Source organism: Gopherus flavomarginatus, chromosome 14 (genome assembly GCF_025201925.1).
Source record: "Gopherus flavomarginatus isolate rGopFla2 chromosome 14, rGopFla2.mat.asm, whole genome shotgun sequence".
NCBI classification, from domain to species: Eukaryota; Metazoa; Chordata; order Testudines; family Testudinidae; genus Gopherus; species Gopherus flavomarginatus.
Genome location: NC_066630.1, coordinates 30,274,241 through 30,297,439, shown reverse-complemented (window position 1 = coordinate 30,297,439; position 23,199 = coordinate 30,274,241). Strand labels below are relative to the sequence as shown.

Sequence of the window (23,199 nt, the reverse complement as noted above, 5' to 3'; positions counted from 1 at the left end):
AAGTCCAGAGAAGAGCAACAAAAATGATTAAAGAGCTATAAAACATGACCTGTGAGGGAAGACTGAAAAAACTGGGTTGGTTCAGTCTGGAGAAGGGAAGAGTGATAATCATTTTCAAGTACATAAAAGGCTGTTATAAGGAGCAAGAAAAATTCTTCTCCTTAACGTCCGAGGATAGGGCAAGAAGCAATGGGCTTAAATTGCGGCAAGGGCAGTTTAGGTGGGACATTAGGAAAACCTTCTTGTTAGGTCCCTTCCAGTCCTAATATTCTACGATTCTATGAAATTTCTTGGGGGGGCGGGGAGGGAGGATAATTATATTTTTTTCAAAGTATGTTGTAACAAACTAAAAAGAACCCAAACTATGTTATTCTGATACTTGAAACTGGATTTGAGGAAACTGGAAATGTAAAAACATTTTAAATACCTTTCCTTCACTTACTGTAGAACTGGCTTTGAGTGTACAGAGTGTATTTTCTTACGAGTACAGAAAATAATTAACTGAAGAGATTTACGAATAGGAATACAAACCACATGACCATTAAGAACAGGAGTACTTGTGGCACCTTAGAGACTAACAAATTTATTCGAGCATAAGCTTTCGTGGGCTACAGCCCATTTCAATGGATGCATGCAGTGGAAAATACAGTAAGAAGATATATATATAAATAAAAACACAGAGAACATGAAACAATGGGTGCCACCATACACACACTAACAAGAGTGATCAGTTAAGGTGAGCTATTACCAGCAGGAAAGAAAAAAATGTGGTAATCAAAATGGTAAATTTGCAGCAGTTGACAAGAAGTGTGTGTGGGGGGGGGAGAGTAAACATGGGGAAATAGTTTTACTTTGTGTAATGACCCATCCACTCCCAGTCTTTATTTAAGCCTAATTTAATGGTGTCCATTTTGCAAATTAATTCAAATTCAGCAGTCTCTCGTTGGAGTCTGTTTTTGAAGTTTTTTATTGTAATATTGTGACTTTTAGGTCTGTAATCGAGTGACGTGGGAGACTGAAGTGTTCTCTGACTTGTTTTTAAATGTTATAATTTTTGATGGCTGATTTGTGTCCATTTATTCTTTTATGTAGAGACTGGCCGGTTTGGCCAATGTACATGGCAGAGGGACACTGCTGGTACATTAAGGTACACTACATACTTGGTTGCAAGAACCACTCAAAGTTTAGAAGTAAAATTTCTATTCTCTCTCAGTACGGCTAAATTTTAAAGACATGTAACATCTGCAATCAAAATTCCATTTTGGAAAATATTCTCAGAATATTATGTGCATACTGTTTAAATCTAGAAGTTCAAACCACATGTAAGTCTGCAGCTACAGCACAACTTTAAATAATGTTTTACTTTTAATTTTATCAGGGTACATTTCAAAGCAAGACCAAATATTACGGTTTTTATCAAAATGTGATAAGATTTGAAGAAAAAAAATACTTAAACCATTCGACCAAATGTGATAGGAATAGCAATTTCCTGCAATATCCTGAACCCTACTGAATTAAGTTAAACCTTATTGAATTGAGTTTAAGTATTTTAGGAGCTCACTGTATTAGAAGTACAAATGGTTGTGTGTTATTGCAGGATCATATGTAACTAGTCTAGGAGACACGACTAATGTAAACCTTGGGAAGTGCTACGTGCATCAAAGGACTCTTTTCAACAATAGGCTTAGACAAGAATGAACTGTTAGTTTAAGTAGGTTTCCCAGAAAATCTCTAGGAGGTGGGGCAAGCAAATGCACCTACTCTGCTTATGCAAGAACTCTGCCTTTGAAGCTTCACCTACACGAAGAAAAAAACTTGTCTGTTGACCCCCTGTTACATGAGGACAGATCAGAGACCCAACAACTATGTAAAGAAGTAACTCTCAGATTAACAAGTGATCTTGTTCTGAGAAAAAGAAGTTATGAACTTATAACCCCAGAAAAACCCCTTAGTGGGGTCTGAAGGACTGTTCACTGGCCAGAGTCCTTGTTGGAGTTGAGGTGATCTATGGTAAGCTTATTAGCATGTATTTTTATTGTTTGAAATATATTTTCTCTACAATGCTTTTACCTTAAGAATAAATATACTTGCTTAGAAAGAGCCATGTGGTAACTGAACTGTGGCAATTACACTGTTTACTTGCTCTGTGGAAAAAAGAAAAGCAGGCCTGCTTAGGCAGTCTGATTTTGCTGGGGAATTCCCAGGCTAGGCAGGGAGCTGTGCAGACTGGAAATGTCATAGTCAGGAGGGAGAAGACACATGTCTCTGCTAAGATAGGCAATACTGAGAAGCCAGAAAATTAAGAGAGGGTGCCCTTGCTAGACTATAGAGGGGAAGTACAGGTGCAGTTGCCCTGAACTGTGACACCAAGGACAGAAGTATATCAACTGAAAAAGTCAGTCTTTTAATTTATAACGTTTTACCTTTGATAAGATAAGGGTGGTTGCAGCACTTTCTGAGTTCCATCATAGTGTTAACTAGATTGGGTACATTAGCTTGGCCAGCTCCTTTTGACAAGAATGCAAAGTTCTTCTCCAAAATTGCCCGATAATATTTCTTCTGGATATTAGTTAGTTCTACTTCAATTATAGTTTCTTCCTTGGGAGCTAACTTTTTCTCTACATCTTCCTTCAACCGTCTCAGCATCATTGGTTTCAGGATAGCTTGTAACTTTTGCACCTGAATAATATATATATATATATACACACACACACACACACACATAAAAAACTGGAATGTATGCAAAGGTAAAAAAAGAAGCTTAATTTAACATTTTACAATCTACAGTACCTATTTGCCAGATTTACGTGAAATATTTGCCTGAAAGGGACATAGTCTCACTATCAGAGACAAGTTACCAAAGTAATTTTTCTGATTACAGAAAGGAAGCTTTTAGCATTTGTTAGCAGGCTACTTGGCCTCAAAAAGGAAGAACTTGGATTTCCATTAATCTCACTCCTTTATTCATCATAGGCACATAATATGTTATTTAATAGGAAAAAATGAATTATTTAACATCAAATAAATACCAAAAGTTTACAAGTTATAATTCATTTAGAAATGTTTGTTCTGTACATCAAATTTATGATGCCGAGCACACTTTCTTGGCTTGCTTAAAAATTTGAGAGGGCGAGCCCCCTCTTTACCGTCTTGCGTCATGAAGTGAAATTACATATCTATCTGAAGAGTTGATTTGTGTGACGGCTGATAGTAAGTTAGTCATGTAGATTACTTAGGCACTGACTGAAAGAGCAGTGGAGGAAGAAAGCATTTAAATATAATCTATTTACAAACCATGGTATTAAAGAGAAAAACAAAACAAAAAACATCCTCAAATTATTCACCCAAATTGCTTTTTTGCAAGTAGAAAGTTAAGAAGTTATTTATATATAGTACCTGCTCCTCCGTTTTAAGGTCCCCAAATTCCTGCATGAATGAAGATTCAGCAGGAAAACGCAAAGGTTCAAGAAAATGAAGGAGGCTAAACAGTTCTTCTACTGTGTTCTGCAGTGGTGTGCCTGTCAACAGCACTTTGTGCTCCTATATAAAGACATCGATGTCACATGAAATTCTTATGTGCACAGTTAGCAAAAAGGTTTTTTTTTTTAATTTCTGAGCACTAACATCTAACTGATTTCAGTACACAAGCACTATAGATCTGATGGTTTATAAACCAAAAGAAAGAGCATCAGGAAGCAAACTATTTGAGAGCCAGGATTTCTCTAAACTTTATTAATATTATGTGCCCAATGGTCCATGGCTAACATACTATTTTAATAAATTTCAAACTACATTATTAATCTGTGATCAAAAAACTCTTCTTACAGCCAAGTAATAAAGAAATGGTTATACACTTTATTTCCCTCTTTCTAATATTCACACACACTTCTCTCTCAATAATTACTGAAGTTTATAGTAGAAATTTGAATATCAAATTAGACAATTGATACATTTAGTCTAGTACTGTGCTTCCGACGGCAAGCAATATCTAATGCTTCAGTGTAAAGTAAAACATTATAAACTCAAAAAACCCATAATGCATCTAGTCATTTGTGCATTATAATACACGAGTGGCAATAAATTCCTTTCAGAACCTTGCAGGAGACCAGGCAATGGCCTCAGGCATAAGGTTTGATAACCCTTAAATCTTAAGCAAGTAAGCTGCAAACATATAAGCAATCATCATCCAATTCCTTTTAAAGGTATCAATATTTGTGAATACAAAGAAGTTGAAAAATAGTATATAAATGAGAAATATGACTGCAGTTAAAACTCTCATTCAAAATAAAGTAGGCTATCAGAAACAGCTCTAGTAAAAAAGGATTCTGCTTACAGTTTATGCAAGTTGCATTTCAATCCCACAAAAATACACTGAAAAGGTTTCTGAAAATTGTATACCTTAAGCTGTGAAAACTATCAGTAGTGGAATAATAGAACTTTCATAGACTGCCCTCATATAAAAACACTCTCTCTAAGTCTAACAATTAAACAGGCTTATAACTTACTGTAGTATTCTCCCTAACAGGAAAGAAATCTCATTAAATCAAGTAAATGAAATGCAGCCACTCACAAGATTCATGAGTTTGAGTCCCTCCAGGAGTTTGCAATTTTTATTCTTCAGCCTGTGTGCTTCATCAATAATAACACATCGCCATTCAATTGCATTGAGTTCTGGACAGCCACCAAGAATCATTTCAAAAGTTGTGATAATAGCTTGGAACCGGTAAGTACCTCGAATGATACGTCCCTAGAGATTTATTAACAAACATAACAATTACTCACATTATCTTGAATCTTATCATTTTTCATTCTCAAGTTGCCAGTTATGCTACGGAAATATTATCCAGTAGTGCTTTAAATCTTGAGATATAAATCCTCTTCATCTTATCAGAGACTCACTATGATTGTGCAATTCTATAATTAATACTAAATGAATAATTGTCCATTTTCAATAATGCTGTGTTGTTTCATGAACAATAAATTTCTAACCAATTTGCATTGCTTTCCAATCATTAAGTGTCCTATCAAACAGAAGCGTTTAGATAATAGTACACTCTTATCTGAACAAAAGTCAAAAGGCTATCTTAACTGTCCACAAAATGGAACCTAATGGATGGGATACCATTATGCACTAGTAAATTGTGAAAATTGCACATCAGCCACTCAGATTCAACGTATTCATAAAAAATCAACATTAAAAAACCCTATAATTTTAGCAATATATAAGTCAGTTCTACAGAAAGGCAGAATACAATAGCTCTAACAGTACAATGAGCAACTATCACTATCACACCCTATTACAACAAATCTCAGTCATACACTTTGTACCCATCAATACAAGAAAAAACATTTTAAATAGACTTGTCTAAAAGAAAGTTAAAACAACATGGTTTTCCTGTTTTGGATCAATGTTTTGGTTTTGAAAACAAATGTTTACTTTATACTTTTATATTCTGAAAAACCTTTATCTTTATACAGAAGCAAAAAGGGTACAGTAACTCCTTGCTTAACATTATAGTTATGTTTCTGAAAAATGCTACTTTAAGCAAAACTATGTTAGGTGAATCCAATTTCCCCATACGAATTCATGTAAATAGGGGAGGGGAGGGGTAGGTTCCAGGGACTTTTTTCCACCAGACAAAAGATTTTTTTAATATTTTATTATATATATACACATATACACACATACACATACAAAGTAAGTTTTAAACAAACAATACAGTACACAGCAATGATGATTGTGAAGCTTGGTTGAGGTAGTGAAGTCAGAGGGTGGAAGAGGGTTGGATAATTCCCAGGGAATGCCTTACTGCTAAATGATGAACTAGCACTCGGCTGAGCCCTCAAGGGTTAACACATTGTTGTTAATGTAGCTTCACACCCTACAAAGCAGCATGAATGGAGGGAGGGGAGACAGCATGGCAGACACACAATATGCGTGTGAGAGAGAGAGAGAGAGAGAGAGAGACATGCGTATTGCCCCTTTAAGTATGCTGACCCCACTCTAGGCCTGGTCTACACTGGGTGGTGGGGTCGATGTAAGATACACAACTTCAGCTACGAGAATAGCGTAGCTGAAGTCGACCCATCTTATTTCAACTTATCGCCTGTCCTCAAGGCGCGGGATCGACAGCCATGGCTCCCCCGTCGACTCCGCTTCCGCCTCTCGCCCTGGTGGAGTTCCAGAGTCGACAGCAAGCGCGTTCGGGGATCAATTTATCGCATCTAGATGAGATGCAATATATTGATCCTCGATAGATCTATCACTACCCGCCGATTCAGCGGGTAGTGTGGACATATCCTTTGTACACTGCCTTTTAAAGTAGAGCAGCAAGTTGAGACAGCAGCTGCTGCCAGCAAGCTCTCGCCATCCTGAGAGCTGTCATTCCAACCCCGCCCCCGCCCCGCGGAGATGGGGTAAAGGAGTGAGGGGAAGCGGGGAGGGAGACACCTTGACATTAGCACCCTTCTTCTCCCCCTCGCACAGCAAGCAGGAAGCTCCTGGGAGTGGCTCCAAGGCAGAGGGTAGGAGCAGCACATGGCAGTGGGGGGAGGGACAGCAGAACTGCCCAGCAGTTGATAGCCTGCTGGGTGGCAGCAGCACAGGGAACTTAGGGGAGTGCGGAGCTGATGGGCAGGCTGCTGGTCCACCCTGGCTTCAAGTCCCCACCAGCTAGCTCCAGCGGGCTGCTCTTTCTGCAAGCAGTGGACAAAGCAGGCGGCTGCCAAACAACTTTAAATGACCATGTCCTCTAACTAAACAGCAACACAACAATGAAACAACATTAACTGGGAAGACATTAAGTGAGGAGTTACTGTATTACCCTGTAACAGTTCCATTGATATTACATCCTTCCTACTACAGGCCCCAACACTGCAAGCTGTTCAATCGGCTCTGTTCAGGCATGGGTTCCACCTGGGAAGAGCCCAAATGAACTACTTTCAACACTGTGGCCTAGATCAGAATCCTGGATTACTTATTTTGCTAAGACTGCCATACAGTTTATATCTCAGAGCACCTTTAATAAAAATATTATGTATTTGCTCTTGGAATAATTATTTATGTACAAATAAAATGATCACTCATATTATGTAGGCACTGGTCCTGACTCCATAGTTAAGGGTGAGTTCATATCTTACATATCGCAACAAATAAAATACATCAGTGAATCACTGATAACTTCATAGGCCATCAGATTATTATTTCTTTGAAGTCTGAGATCTAGAACTGCTCAGTTTAGTTTCACTTATAATTTTGAAAATGAAGTAAACAGAAAGGTGGGGGGGGGAATCTTCTCAAACCCTCTTTACACACTATGAAAAAGTAAAATAGGACACAAGTCAATTTAAAAATATATCTTTTCCATATAACATTTAAATGTTTACAATTTTGAAAAAACTATAAAACCAAATATTAATGTAAATTTAATAACTATTTTTAAATGAAAAAAATCCCTTTTTCAGGAAGTAAAAAAATGGCCTTTGTAATGCTGGAAATAGCACACAACAATCAGAAACAGTTTAGTCTAAGACGAGGCTTATGCAAAAAGAAAGACCATAAACGATGAAAATGAAATCTATTTTTTTTTTTTAGTTATGTCAATAAAACACAAAAGTTGTTAGTAATACGTGTAAACTTTTTTAACATACAATTGGGATCTCAGGAATGTTCATTTAAATCCTGAAAAGGAATTAATAGCCTTACACAAGGCAAGTAAATTCATTTTCTTTGAGACTGTGTAAAGCTTGGAGAACACCACTTTCTTTTCTGTCTACTCTGCAAATTCAGGCCCGGATCCTGCAGTTGACTATATTTGGGCACACTCTCACCTCCACACAGAGCCCTACTGAAGTTAGTGATGGGTTACACCATGCACAGTCATGTGCAAAATTGGAGGGGTTCAATGATCTAGAGGAATTGGAACAATACCAATGTCACCACATACATTAAACTCACCTATTAGCACACACTAAAGGTTGGTAAATAGTAATTAAAAATATATACTCTTATGTAAAATGGCTTTTACTAAGACACATGCCACTGATCTTTACAGTGTGCTTTTCCTAGTTATCTGAACTGGGTTACAGATGAGCTAGTGTACAAACACATCACTACAGTACCTGCGAGTCCCTGAAGTACATCTCATACTGCTGTATCATCTGCCTGCTAACCATGCTCCCATGATATACCACGACATTAAGATCAGTCCAAGTGCGAAATTCTCTTTCCCAATTGGTTATAGTGGAAAGTGGAGCTATGATCAGGAAAGGCCCTCGTATACCAGTCAGGAGGATTTCATAGAGGAATGTAATTGACTGGATGGTTTTGCCAAGACCCATTTCATCTGCTAAAATGCAGTTTCGTCTGAAATTACAAAATATATTTATTAGGCTACGGGGAACCATAAATGTTGCTCTTTTACTCAAAAGGACAATATCTGAAAAAAATTAAAGTGAATAAAAATATAAGTGTAAAACAGATAATCAAAATGGAGACAGTGCAGAATAGGCTCAACGGTATCCCTCCAAATGTAATAAAAGCATGAAACTGGGTACTCACCCAGAGGTCCAACTGTACCTTTTGATGTAAAAGCCCAAGAGGCGGTTAGGGAGGAGGAAAACTCCACAAGATTCCTCTTGCAAAGTTTTCTCCAATTCTCTCTCTCATGGCAGTGTCAGCCTAACCACCGTCCTCCCAGTAGGAGTAGGGATTTGGGGTACAAACCACAGATTCCCTGGATCTACTGGAGGTGCGGTCCTGTGATTCTACATCAGCTCCTGGCTCTGTGCATATTTTGTGGAGGACCCAGCACATGTGGGAGGGGTGAGTGCCATGCTTGGAAGATCCCATCTGCACCCAGATATTGGACCTATAATATCCCCATCTCCAAATTCTGGCCACTACAACTAAGACAACAGGTTTAAGCCCCCCGTGCTAGTTTATTAATATGTCTAAACTCCTGGAATGCTATAAATATATGCATTTCCTTATGTTCTTTCTTCAACCTGTTTGTCCTTATGTGTGCTTTATTTTTTTTGAGGCGCAGAAGCCAGCAGTATAGAGATCCCCACATGTTCCTTCCACGGCTCCCTTCTGGTCCATTCTGTGCTATAAATGTTCAAAATCCTGCTGGTGACTTATTTCTGGATCAGTCTTGGCTTGCCCCCAACCTCCTCCCCCTTCTAATGGTTTTTACTTCCCCTTTCTCTGGTACTCCAATAAGCAAGGGTCTAACCCTTTTGTCTTCCCTGTATAAATGATGCACTAGTGACCTGTGCACTTCACTATCTTCCAGGATCCAGCTTCCAGTAAAGTGCAGTGTCTGGGGTTTAGTTAAGAGAAAGAAATATTAATAGAACTTTTTGTCTGATTTTTAGTTAAAATAAAATCTCTTAAGACTTGCAAAAGGATGCACATATCTAGGCTGACAACCTGTATACCAAATATCAATCAAAAGCCCCTTAAGTATTTTTCCTAGGTTTAACTTTTCCGTTTAAATACAAAAAGTCAATGCAAAATGAAACGAAGGCACTATTTCTTCACTATAATATTGCAATCCATTTTACCTATAACACATGTTGAAATTTACATCAAAATGTTTAGTGCCCCTACCTATTGTACCAGTTGAAAAGGAGCCAGTTGAGTCCTTCCAGTTGGTATTCCCTGAGCTGGTTGCCATTTTTATATTCTCTGGACTGTTCTATCTTCTTCCAGGAATTAGGAGGAGGTCGGTCCTTAAAGGAAAAACAAAAATATTTTAACTAAGCATAAATATTTTCCTGTTTCCAAAACATTGCTGTATTCAGTTTTCCTTAGAGAGTGACTTGAAGGATTCTGAGTTTGCTTGTTTTTCTGTGGTTGTGAAGTTTGTTATTGTTACTCTCTGCTGATTAAATTAATTCACGAATGTGAATTTACACTTATTTATTACACATATGCCTAGAGATCATGAGAAATGCTTTATTAATAATTTGAAAAGCATATAAATTAAAATCAAATGTACATGACTTTTTAGAAATAAATGCTAATGGTAAAAAGATTGCTTTGAATGTTATAGGAAGGAAAAAAGATACAGTCTCGGCAGACTGAAAAGGCATACTAAATGTTTGTTCAGCTGCCACTTCCATAAGTTTGCTCCCCACCCTACCTCCCAAAAGAATTAGGTAACAGATACTTAAAACACTTCTGGAAAATGGTGACATTTTAAACAAGTACCAGAAGAACTGTGCCAGATACTAGCAAAAGAGGCTAAGATGGCCTTCAGAAATAAAATGCAAAGCCTGCACATTAAGCAACAAAAAAACCTGATTGTACAAAAAGTAATGCGCCTTCCCACCCGCCGATTATTTATTTTGCCATAAAATACCACCAGAGTTTTACTATATGTGCTTTTTATGGTACATTGTGACAATGACATATATGGCTTCTCTTTCAACAAAAGTAATTTATTTGTTGTACGTAATTTTCTATTAAGTTTTTCATTTGTTCAATTATCATCAAGAGCAGAAAAATAAGTCAGGAAATAGCTATGGAGTATATTGTGACAGTTATGCTTGCATATCTGCTCTGGCGTGGAAATGCAAGACCTAATTATCTCTCTGTTCATTTTAGTAGTGGATTTCTCTACAAAAGTGTTTAATCTATTCACCTTTGTATGTTCTACAATGGTAATTTACTTTGTATTACTCATTTCTTATTTTAAAACTTCGCAGAAACTTATCAGAATACTTCTGTAATTTCTTCTGACTAATAAAGTTAGGTATTTTACTAACAGCTATATATGCAGGCAGTAAATGAGAATAGGAACATTTACAGTAGAACCTCAGAGTTACAAATACCAGAGTTATGAACTGACCAGTTAACCACACACCTCATTTAGAACCAGATGTACGCTATCAGGCAGCAGCAAGACCCCGCCACCCCAAAAAAGCAGCAAATACAGAACAGTCCTGTTCAACAAACAACTAAAAAAATAAAAGGAAAGCACCATTCTTCTGCGTAGTAAAGTTTCAAAGTTGTATTATGTCAATGTTCAGTTGTAAAACTTTTGAAAGAATACCCATAATGTTTGTTCAGAGTTAAGGACATTTCAAAGTTATGAACAACCTCCATTCCCGAGGTGTTCTTAACTCTGAGGATCTACTGTATCCATAATTAACTGAGAATGTCTTCTCTGGGTAATAAGGTTCACAGACCTATTACAGTAGGTCTTCACCTATCTGCAGCTTTGGAGGCAGAAAAAGAAATGTCTGTCACTGGCAGGAAGTGGATGGACCAGTCCTTGATGACCCACCCAGTTTTAGTTCTGCCTCCTTAAGTGCAGGCAGACAGTTCTAGACTCTTCCTGATGCCGAATATACCACATCTGTGACCATAACATATAAAAGAGAGAGCTGTGCTGCAAAGAGTTTACTGCATAAACTCGTTGAAGTATTTTCAATACATCTTACAGATTTTCAGTGAAACTTGTACTATATTTCAATACAAACAGTCGAAGCTTCAAAGCTGGAAGGGAAAAATCCTATTTGACAAATTAGGTATATTTTTACCAATCTCCTTGAGTCAGGCCTGGAAGCTTGCAGTTGTTCAAATTCTTCTATTTTTGCCTGGTCTACATCTTCTTTTAACTCCCAGGTGCTATCTTCGTATGGCAATGAACACCATTTTACTAGGTAGTAAATAACAGGCTGCAGGAAAAGAAATCCTTAATATTAGCAATTTGTACTATGGACTTGATGCAGAAATTATTGGGTGATTTTTATGTCTTGAGGTCAGACTAGATGGTGATAATGTCTTCTCTGGCCTTAAAAAAAAATATATCTATGAATATGTGACTCTTACAGCTCAATGTAATGTCTTCCATTCCCTTTACACACTTCTCTGTTTTTGTCATCTCACGCTTCTATTTTGACTAAGTTTTTAGGACATTAATTTTGTCTTTTATTCTTCTCTAAATACCTAGTACACCTAGGCTTCTATTATTATTTTTATTAATACTACAAAAATGAAAAGGCACTGAATTCTGTAGAGTTCCTATTTTCCTCAGAGGGCTCAAAATATATATTGAACAGAAGGAGTGACAAGCTTATACATACACATAAATATTTCAGTCAAAACCACTGACGAAACTCACATCATTAAGATTTTATTCTGCACTCCACTAAAATAAAAACAGGCGATACAACCACAAAACACAGAGAATCTGTGTTCTTGGCTTACTTCAAGTTATGTTTGGTCAAATATTTACCTCACCAGTGTCCTTATCTTCACAAAAGGAGACTTCTAGCACCCGGTCCACTTCAACATAGTCAGGATTAAAAGGTTCTTCTTCCATCTGCAATTCAAGAGTAATATAAATAGTAATCTGGGGTTATTTGGAGAGGAGACCAGTGCTGCTGTGTTTTAATACACCAGCTTTTACCTCTTTAGGTATAAATATGAGTAAGCAGTCTCAATCTAATGCCCGTGAGCTTTCGTGAGCTTTCGTCCACGTTATTCACCTCAAAACCACTGCTCTGCTGTGATACCTATAGAAAAACCTGACAATGGTTGGGCTGCTGGTCTGCAGAGAGCACAGCCTATCATGCTGACCAATTTTGTCTCTTTCCTTGTTCTCCCTCAGTCTGTCTATATCCATCTGTTGTCTCTTACCTTATACTTAGATTGTAAGCCCTTTGGGGTAGTAACTGTCTTTTTGTTCTGTGTCTGTACAGAGCCTAGCCAGGACCATGGAGTTCTGGTCCATGACTAGACTCCGAGGCCCTACAATAATTGAAACAACAATAAAAACAACATCACTCAACAATTAGAGAGACAACTGATGCCACAAAGAGACCTAGCTCAAGAACAGAAGTGTTGTAATTTAGGACTGAAGTACATTGACATAACTGTCCGGAAGTTTGCACTATACAGTCCTATCCATAACCTGCCTGTCAGTCATCAATAGTATCACTCTCTCATGATCACAAAGTTACGCAATTAATCCTGACTTTAAAAGACACAAGTACTTAAGAAACTACAGATGACATTCTTTTGCATCAAATAAATTTAAAAAGAGACAAAAATCCAAGACCCTCTCTTCATTTACCATTAAAATTCAATCGCGTAATTCAAAATAAATGCAAAGAAGGAATTTGCAAACCTTTTGGCAAGCAAAAGTCTAATTTACTGTGTATTTTTCTTACATCTGCAAAAAAGTGGCCTCTCTGTGCTTGCCTCAGCTTGAACCGTTTAATTTTCTGCTGGATTCTTTTATCCTTCAAAAGCTGCTGTTCTGTGGCCCATTCACAGTGAAGATAGGAGCTAAAATTACAAAACATTAAGTTAATATATTATTACAAGAAAAGATTTTATACTTATTTTATCCTACTGTTCCCACAATATGCAATCATTGAAAGAGGATAGAAGAACCTTTCCGCAAAATTCATAGCTTCAAGTAAATTATTAGATGGTAAAAATATAAAACTGCAAACTTTGACTTTTTGCAATTTCACAAAAGCAAAAATTACCCAAGCCTAGGTTTATCTAGATGCGATAAATTGATCCCCGAACGCGCTTGCTGTCAACTCTGGAACTCCACCAGGAGTTGAGGGAAAGTGGCAAAATCTGGCCCTAAATGTTGTTTAAAATGTTTCTAACTGATGAAACCTATAATACATAAATGGGACAATATCTAACTAGAAGACTTCTTTTGCTTTTTAAATAGCCAACTTGCACAAACAACTATAATACTTACTAGTTCTTGTATTTTACAAAAAATTCTTCTTCTTCCATCGTCATTCCAGCAGATATCTAAGAAAGTAAATTCAAGATTTTTCAGACTCATGGACATTTAAAGCATATCTTAGAATAAATAATTCCCTCATGCACACACCACCCTCATTTTAGTCACAATTACTCACTTCTTTCTTCACTATCCTGGAGGATAAAATTTTATCTACAATTGCTGCATCTTCTTCACTTGGGTTCTCCTAATGTGGAAAAATAATTAAATGATTACGTCCGTACTAGGCAATCTCTTTAGAGACGTGGAAGGCTGAAAAAGCCTGGGGAACACAGTGGTATGTTAAAAGGCCAGCAGGGCCGGCTTTAGGAAGTGCGGGGCCCAATTCGAACACTTTTGGCGGGGCCCTGGCAGGGATGACTTAAAAAGAAAAAAAATGTAAAAAAAAGCCTTCCATTTCTTCCATGTATTATTTACTTTCCGTAACTATATAAATAATAAAATTGTATATTATGTACATTGCATCATATATGCTGTTGATTGGTTATTAATCACTGCCGTTTCACATGTGTGGGTCCCCGCCACTCCCTGGGGGTGTGCACATGTGTGGGTTCCCACTGCTTCCTGCCCCCCTCATTGAAGCAGGTGTGCAGGTTACTGGCCTGGGAACTGCAGGGCAGCAGTGGACATAGGGCTGGTTCGAGGCAGGGCAGGGGCTGACTGGAGGTAGGGTCTGGCTGCAGGCAGGGCAAGGGGTGCAGGGCTGGCTGGAGACAGGGGAGTGTGGGGCGGGCTGGCTTCAGGCAGGGCCACAGGGGGGTGCAGCAGGGGTTGGCAGGGCTGGAGACAAGAGTATGGGACTGCCTGGCTTCACGCAGGGGGGTGCAGCAGGGGTTGGCTGGAGATAGGGCAGGGCGGGCAGTGCAGGGCTGGTGCGAGCAGGGGTGTGTGGCAGGGGTTGGCTGGAGACAGGGCAGGGGGGTTGATAGGGGCTGGCTGTGGGCAGGGGGTGCAGAGCTGGCTGCAGAAAGCGGGGGGCGGGGATGGTGGGGGCAGGGCAGGGGGTGCAGCAGAGGCAGCTGGAGCCCTGGCCCTTTAAAAAGCCCCCAAGCCCCCCGCTATCACAGGGCTCTGGGGGCTATTTAAAGGGCCCGGGACTCCCCTGCTTCTACCCAGCCCCGGACCTTTTAAATAGCCACGGGAGCCCTGGGGAATGCATGGGGGCAGCGGGGCTCCGGCGGCTATTTAAAGGACCGGGGTGGCAGAGGCAGCTGGAGCCCTGGCCCTTTAAATAGCCCCCAGAGCCCCCTGCTACCCCAGGGCTCCTACAGCTATTTAAAGGGCCCGGAGCTCCAGCCGGGGCCGCGGGGCTTGTCGCGCTCCGGCCGGAGCTCCAGCCGGGGCCGCGGGGCTTGTCGCGCTCCGGCCGGAGCTCCAGCCGGGGCCGCGGGGCTTGTCGCGCTCCGGCCGGAGCTCCAGCCAGGAGAGCGGGGCCGCGGGGCTTGTTGCGCTCCGCCCGGAGCTCCAGCCAGGAGAGCAGGGCCGCGGGGGCCTGTGGTGCTCCGCCCAGAGCTCCAGCTGAGAGAGTGGGGCTGTGGGGCAGCTGCGCTCCCGCCGGCACTTTGGTCAGGGGAGCGGGGCCATGGAAGACCCCGGAGCAGACCACAGCCAGGGTAAGTAAAAAAATTTAAAAGGCGCCTAAAGCGCGGGGCCCTCTTAGGCGCGGGGCCTGATTCCCAGGAATCAGGTGAATTGGCCTAAAGCAGGCCCTGAAGGCCAGTATGTACTGCAAAAACAGTTTATTTTTTTCTTTTCTTTAATATACATAAACTTTCTGTTTCCTTTCAGCCAGTGACAAAAATCTTTCAATAAATCTTTCCCTTGACTGGTTATTAACTTGTCACTTTGTTTATTTAAAAAAAAAATCCAGATGAACACAAAATGAGTATTTTTAAAAAATGAATTCTAAAGTAATCCTTGTACCTTTTACTTTGGTGAGGTAAATTCAATCCATTTTCTGTACCATGTATTACCAGAGCATAGGAACATAAGAATGGCCATACTGGGTCAGACCAAAGGTCCATCCCGCCCAGTATCCCGTCTACTGACAGTGGCCAATGCCAGGTGCCCCTGAGGGAGTGAACCTAACAGGTAACGATCAAGTGATCTCTCTTCTGCCATCCATCTCCACCCTTTGACAAACAGAGGCTAGGGACACCATTTGTTACCCATCCTGGCTAATAGCCATTAATGGACTTAACCACCATGAATTTATCTAGTTCTCTTTTAAACCCTGTTATAGTCCTAGCCTTCACAACCTCCTCAAGCAAGGAGTTCCAGAGGTTGACTGTGCGCTCTGTGAAGAACTTCCTTTTATTTGTTTTAAACCTGCTGCTCATTAATTTCATTTGGTGGCCTAGCTCTTATATTATAGGAAAAAGTAAATAACTTTTCCTTATTCACTTTCTCCACACCACTCATGATTTTATATCCTTCTATCATATCCCTCCTTCGTCTCCTCTTTTCCAAGCTGAAAAGTCCTAACTTCTTTAATCTCTCCTCATATGGGACCCTCTCCAAACCCTTAATCATTTTAGTTGCCCTTCTCTGAACTTTTTCTAATGCCAGTATATATTTTTTGAGATGAGGAGACCACATCTGTATGCAGTATTCAAGATGAAGGCGTACCATGGATTTATGTAAGGGCAATAAAATATTCTCCATCTTATTCTCTATCTCTTTTTGATTCTTAACATCCTGTTTGCTTTTTTTGACTGCCGCTGCACACTGCGTGGACATCTTCAGAGAACTATCCACGATGACTCCAAGATCTCTTTCCTGATTTACTGTAGCTAAATTAGCCCCCATCATATTGTATTTATAGTGGGGTTATTTTTTTCAATGTGCATTACTTTATATTTATCCACATTAAATTTCATTTGCCATTTTGTTGCCCAATCACTTTGTTTTGTGAGATCTTTTTGAAGCTCTTCACAGTCTGCTTTGGTCTTAACTATCTTAAGTAGTTTAGTATCATCTGCAAACTTTGCCACCTCACCGTTTACCCCTTTCTCCAGATCATTTCTGAATTAGTTGAATAGGATTGGTCCTAGGACTGATCTTCGGGGAACACCACCAGTTACCCCTCTCCATTCTGAAAATTTACTATTTATTCCTACCCTTTGTTCCCTGTCTTTTAACCAGTTCTCAACCCATGAAAGGATCTTCCCTCTTATCCCATGATAACTTAATTTATGTAAGAGCCTTCGGTGAGGGACCTTGTCAAAGGCTATCTGGAAATCTAAGTACACTATGTTCACTGGATCCCCCTTGTACACGTTTGTTGACTCCTTCAAAGAACTCTAGTAGATTAGTAAGACATGGATTTCCCTTTACAGAAACCATGTTGACTTTTGCCCAACAAGTTATGTTCTTCTATATGTCTGACAATTTTATTCTTTACTATTGTTTCAACTAATTTGCCCGGTACTGACATTAGACTTACCGGACTGTAATTGCCGGGATCACCTCTAGACCCCTTTTAAATATTGGCGTTACATTAGCTATCTTCCAGTCACTGGATACAGAGGTTGATTTCAAGTATAGGTTACAAACCATAGTTCATAGTTCCGCAATTTCACATTTGAGTTCTTTCAGAACTTTTGGGTGAATGCCATGTGGTCCTGATGACTTGTTACTGTTAAGTTTATCAATTAATTCCAAAACCTTCGCTAGTGACACTTCAATCTGTGACAATTCTTCAGATTTGTCTCCTACAAAGGACGGCTCAGGTCTGGGAATTTCCCTAACACCCTCAGCCGTGAAGGCTGAAGCAAAGAATTCGTTTAGTTTCTCCGCAATGACTTTATCATCTTTAAGTGCTCCTTTTGTATCTCAATCGTCCAGGGGCCCCACTGGTTTTTAGCAGGCTTCCTGCTTCTGATGTTTTTAAAAAACATTTTGTTATTACCTTTTGAGTTTTTGGCTAGCTGTTCTTCAAACTCCTATTTGGCATTTCTTATTACATTTTTACATTAATTAGCATTTTGCTGATCCATCATACTATTTTTTCGTTCAGTTAAACTATAAAATAGTTTCAAATGCCCATTTCTGTGAAGTTCAAAAACAGTCACCAAAGCCCCTCTGGGTTCTATATATTCATGAAAATGCTAGACTGAATACAGAACCTTTTAATAAACTTCCTTTTTTACACAGTATGTAAGATGTCACAATTTTTAATAGGTACTTATCTTTAACTGTAACTTAATTATGACGGCTAATATTTTTGTCAAAGAAGGAAAAGTGTTAATTGGCCATTTAGCTGATAGCATTCATGAAAGTGTAGCAAGATGCCAAGTGTATTTTAATAATAACCATAATTTAATCTCTAATTGTTTTGCTTGAAGGTTAAAATGGTTTGGTTTACAATATTATTTTATTATAGGTGAGATGTGGCATTATTCAGCACAATGTATCTTATAAAGCAATTTTTTCAAAAACATCTCAATACGTGTTTGTTGGGTTACTACTTATTCTCATAAAAAGGTCATCTGGAAGCAACAATGTTTGAGTATTAGAGACCACATAAGCATATGTTGACATCTCATGGAAAGTTAAAAATCATGGTACTACAGAATGCAGAATTATCTCTAGAATGTTTGTCTTTTCTTCCTAAGCTTTTTGAGAATCTGAGAATGAAATTAGGGGATGAGGTCTTTTCTACTGTTTACTTTTTAAAATCATCGCCCTCTCTTTGAGTCATCAAAATTATTATTTCAACATCAAACTGATATCACCAGGGATCCTAGTTTTCCATTCTATAAAAAAACCAAATTTGCCTATAAAAAAGCCCATAAAAATCCATGTTTTTCCGTGACTAAAATGAAAAGTTGAACTTGAATTTCCCTAGCCGCAATTCATACAGGTATCAGTTGAACATAATGTGTTATTGATATATGTAATTTTTTAAGCAAGTCTGAAGCCTACCAGTGCCATCTATCATTATAATAAAATAAAATTAACAGAATTGTGATTCGTATTTCTTACATATACCAAATACTTCTGTGTCTCCATTCTGTATTTTCAGCTAACATGGCTTGGGCTGTCTGCCTGGCAGCAGGGCTCGGACACCGTCCGGAGCTCAAGCCCAAGCCTGCAGTCCTGGGCTCAGGCTGACAGCCCTGGTTCGGTTAATATGGACAGCAGGATAACGGAGGTTCAGATAAAACAGGGTTCTACCGTATATGTTTTTATTTTTTCACAAAATGTAAAAACTAAAGATTTACTGTAAAAATGCAAATTCCATATTTTCCATGGCAAACAGATTTCTACGATCCCAGTATATCACACAGAGGATGTTTTCTGACACAGCAGGCACATAATTTTTCATTAACAAACATCTTGTCTTAAGGTGTCAAGTTTTCCATCCACAATTTGCCAACTGAGGCTCCCCAGACATCAATCAAACAAACACAAAACAAAAAAAAATTCTCTCAATTTAAGAAAAAAGATAAAATTAATTACAAATATATAGGGAATATCCCATAACAAAAAATACATACATTGATAATGCCTGCTACATACTTGTATCCTAAGTGAACACGTATAACCTCTCATTTGATATACTTTTTATTTTTAAATTTCAAAAGAAAATATTTTAGAAATTGAACAGCCCATTAACAGGCAGTGTTCACACTGTCAAAAAACTCTGAATTTACTTTGATAGTTCAATATCACCATACATTAACAAGAATTAAACTTATGTAAATAAATTGCAGGATTATGCTGCAAATTGCTATCATCCTGCACCTCCACAGTTCCACCTGCAGTCCCACCCACAAATTCATTTCTGTCAGGACTGCTTCTAATACAGTAACTCCTCGCTTAACGCTGTAGTTATGTTCCTGAAAAATGCGACTTTAAGCAAAATATTGTTAAGCAAATCCAATTTCCCCATAAGAATTAATGTAAATACGAAGGGTTAGGTTCCAAGGAATTTGTTCACACACACACACACACACACACACACACACTTAACCAAGCACAGCAATGACGATTGTGAAGCCTGGTTGAGGTGGTGAAGTTAGAGGATAGAAGAGGGTGAGATATTTCCCAGGGAATGCTTTACTGGTAAATGATGAACTAGAACTCGGCTGAGCCCTCAAGGGTTAACACATTGTTGTTAATGTAGGAGCAGCACATGGCAGAGGAGGGAGGGACAGCTGAACTGCTGGCAACTAGTAGCCTGCTGGGCGGCTGCTGACCAGAGAACTTAGGGGAGCGAGGAGCTGATAGGAGGACTGCCGGTCCAACCTGGTTCCAAGCCCCCACCAGCTAGCTGCAACTGGCTGCTCTTTCTCCAAGCAGTGGACAAAGCAGGCAGCTGCCAAACAACGTTACAAGGGAACATTGCACAACTTTAAACGAGCACGTTCTCTAATTGATCAACAACGTAACAACGAAACAATGTTAACCGGGATGACTTTAAGTGAGGAGTTGGTGTACTCCAAACTGCTTCATCTTTTGAACAGTTCAGTTCTTTTAAAAACACCTTTCCACAAAAATGTCCTTCCTTCCCCTCAAACCATGGAATTTTCCTTCATAGTTACACTGGTCTGAAGTGCTTGATAGGCAAATTCCCTCCATAGTTACATTGCTCTGAAGATCTGGACAGGCAAAGTGCTTGGAACAGTAACAGGTTTAAGGTCCTATGCCTTGTGAATCATAAGAGCTAAAAACACAGCTATTTTCAGCACTCTGCTCTAGCATAATGCTTATACGTTAGATGCAGCCTTTGTGATGGCCCTTCTCCAGTCTGTACTAGATAGGCTTCCTCAGCACCTACCCCCTTAACATAGACCAGGGGTCAGCAACCTTTCAGAAGTGGCGTGCCGAGTCTTCATTTATTCATTCTAATTTAAGGTTTCGCGTGCCAGTCATACATTTTAATGATTTCAGAAGATCTCTTTCTATAAGTCTATAATATATAACTAAACTATTGTTGTATGTAAAGTAAATAAGGCTTTTAAAATGTTTAAGAAGCTTCATTTAAAATTAAATTAAAATGCAGAGCCCCCCAGACTGGTGGCCAGGACCCGGACAGGGTGAGTGCAACTGAAAATCAGCTCGCGTGCCAACTTTGGTACCCATGCCATAGGTTGCTTACCCCTGACAGAAACTGCACAGCAGTGACCTTAAATGGAGCACCCTTAAGGACAATTACTCGAAGGGAAGACTACTTACTTGTACAGTAACTGGAGTTCTTCAAGATGTTTTGTCCCTACAAGTACTCTACTACCTGCCCTCCTTCTCCTTTACTTTGGAGTCCTTGCATTAGACTGGATTTTGCAGTGAAGAAGGAACAGGAGCAGCAGTGGGTCAGCCTTGCTTAATATGCTCTCAGATTGGGGTATGAGGGTATACAAAGTGCAGACATGGGTTATATGGACGCTGCTATCCAACATCTCTGATCAGAGGCACATAGACATGCGGAGCACCCATAGGAACAATTACTCCAAGAACACTGAAGTCCTGATAGAAAGCCAACTGCAGTCAATTGGGATACTTCCACTGGCTTCAATGGGCATCAGATCAAGCCCTCAGTAAGCCAGGACTGACAAATCTGCAAGAAACAGAAGTAGCAGAACTTCATCACTTTGCACATGGAGCTAGCTGTGGAGTTAGTTGTTACCTTTGCAGCTTACTCCACAGCATCTGAAGAGGAAAGGCAACTTATCCTTCTCAGCTTGCTTCTACAGCAAAATTTGTATATAGTGAGATGGAAAGCTAATCTGTTGTGGTGAATATACACACCATTTTCCTTAGCAGCCTGCTCTTGGTAGCTGAAAAGAGTCTTTACATAGACAGTAAGAGGACTGATAGGGAAAAGTGATTAGGATGCTAGTCAGTTTTCCTCTTCAATCAGTCATGTGTAAAAGCGCTTCAGTTCTGCCAACTCTGCAAAGACGGTGAAATAGAAACCAGAGACAAAAACAAGCATAAAGAAGTGAAAACAGAAGTTTAAAAAAAAAAGGAATGAAACTTGGCAAGGGAAAGAAAAGGAAGAAAGACGGCAAAAAAGGTACAAAAAGAGAAAAAAGGTGTGAGACAGGCGTAAGTGTGTGGGTGTGTGCAGTTTATAAAAGACAAAGAAAAAATGTCTTGCAATTGCCCCAACTTGTAGAAAAATATTCCATATCTCAAGCATTAAATTACATACAAAACAAAAACACATATAAACAAAAAAAAAATGTTAAAAGAAAGTTAAGGCTTCAAAGTCCACCACTCAGAAGTTCAGCAAGATCAGAACAAAGGTTGCCATAATTCTGCTCCCTTGTGCAAATGCATCGGACAATTTTTAATTACATGATCACATCATATTTTTTTCCACACAAGCCCTTGCCAAAGTGTGGGTTGTTTTTTTTCTAAGCAAATTCAAAAAACAAAAATTCCATAATGTGGTATCAGACTGACCCCAACATGGGCCATCAGCAGAACTTGCTGGAACTGGCAGGAAATGAAGGGTAGGAATAAATGGTTAGTATTCGTAAGGGAGAAAGGTAAATAGTGTGGTCTCCCAAGAATCGATATTGGGATCGGTGCTGTTCAACATCTTAATAAATGATCTAGAAAATGAGGTGAACAGTGAGGGCAGATGATATAAAATTACTCAAGAAAGTTAAGTCTAAAGCTGACTTCAAAGAATTACAAAGGTATCTCACTAAACTGGGTGACAAAATGGCAGAAGAAATTCAATGTCACTAAGTGCAAAGTAGTGCACACTGGAAAAATAAACCCCACTATACATACAATATGATGGGGCCTAAATTAGCTGTTACCACTTTAAAGATCTTGGAGTCATTGTAGATAGTTCCCTGTAAACATCTGCTCAATGTGCATCGGCAATTAAAAAAAGCTAACAGAACGTTAGGAACCATTAGGTAGGTAGATAATAAAACAGAAGGGATAGATAATAAAATAATGAAGGGCTACACAATAAAACAGAAAAATATCATAAAGCCACTATATAAATGCATGGTATGCCCACACCTTGAATACTTCATGTAGTTCTTGTCACCCCATCTCAAAAAAAGATATATTAGAATTGGAAAAGGTACAGAAAAGGGCAACAAAAATGGTTAGGGATATGGAACAGCTTCCATACAAGGAGAGCTTAAAAAGACTGGGTCTGTTCAGCTTAGACAAGAGTTGACTAAGGGGCTATACTATAGAGCTCTATAAAATCATCAATGGTATGGAGAAAACGAATAGGAAAGTGTTATTTACCCTTTCATATAACACAAAAATCATGGGCCACTCAATAAAATTAATAGGCAGTAGGTTTAAAACAAACATAAGGAAGTACTTCACACAATGCACAGTCAACCTGTGGAACATGTTGCCAAGGGATGTTGTGAAGGCCAGAAGTATAATTGGGTTCAACAAAGAATTAGATATGTTCATGGAGGCCAGGTCC

General features: G+C 39.1%; 1 protein-coding gene across 13 annotated transcripts in view; it reads right to left on the bottom strand.

Annotated features, from left to right (window-relative positions):
- CHD9 (chromodomain helicase DNA binding protein 9) overlaps positions 1 to 23,199 on the bottom strand; it is a 202,578-nt gene that overhangs the window by 77,670 nt on the left and 101,709 nt on the right. For all 13 annotated transcript variants that reach the window (XM_050922495.1, XM_050922500.1, XM_050922499.1 and 10 more), the window contains 10 exons: positions 13,903 to 13,971; positions 13,737 to 13,792; positions 13,186 to 13,303; positions 12,249 to 12,335; positions 11,551 to 11,688; positions 9,614 to 9,735; positions 8,122 to 8,365; positions 4,571 to 4,747; positions 3,397 to 3,540; positions 2,424 to 2,679 (listed from right to left, as the gene is read on the bottom strand). In XM_050922495.1, the coding sequence (XP_050778452.1) occupies positions 2,424 to 2,679; positions 3,397 to 3,540; positions 4,571 to 4,747; positions 8,122 to 8,365; positions 9,614 to 9,735; positions 11,551 to 11,688; positions 12,249 to 12,335; positions 13,186 to 13,303; positions 13,737 to 13,792; positions 13,903 to 13,971 (1,411 nt within the window). The remainder of the gene's footprint in view (positions 1 to 2,423; positions 2,680 to 3,396; positions 3,541 to 4,570; positions 4,748 to 8,121; positions 8,366 to 9,613; positions 9,736 to 11,550; positions 11,689 to 12,248; positions 12,336 to 13,185; positions 13,304 to 13,736; positions 13,793 to 13,902; positions 13,972 to 23,199) is intronic.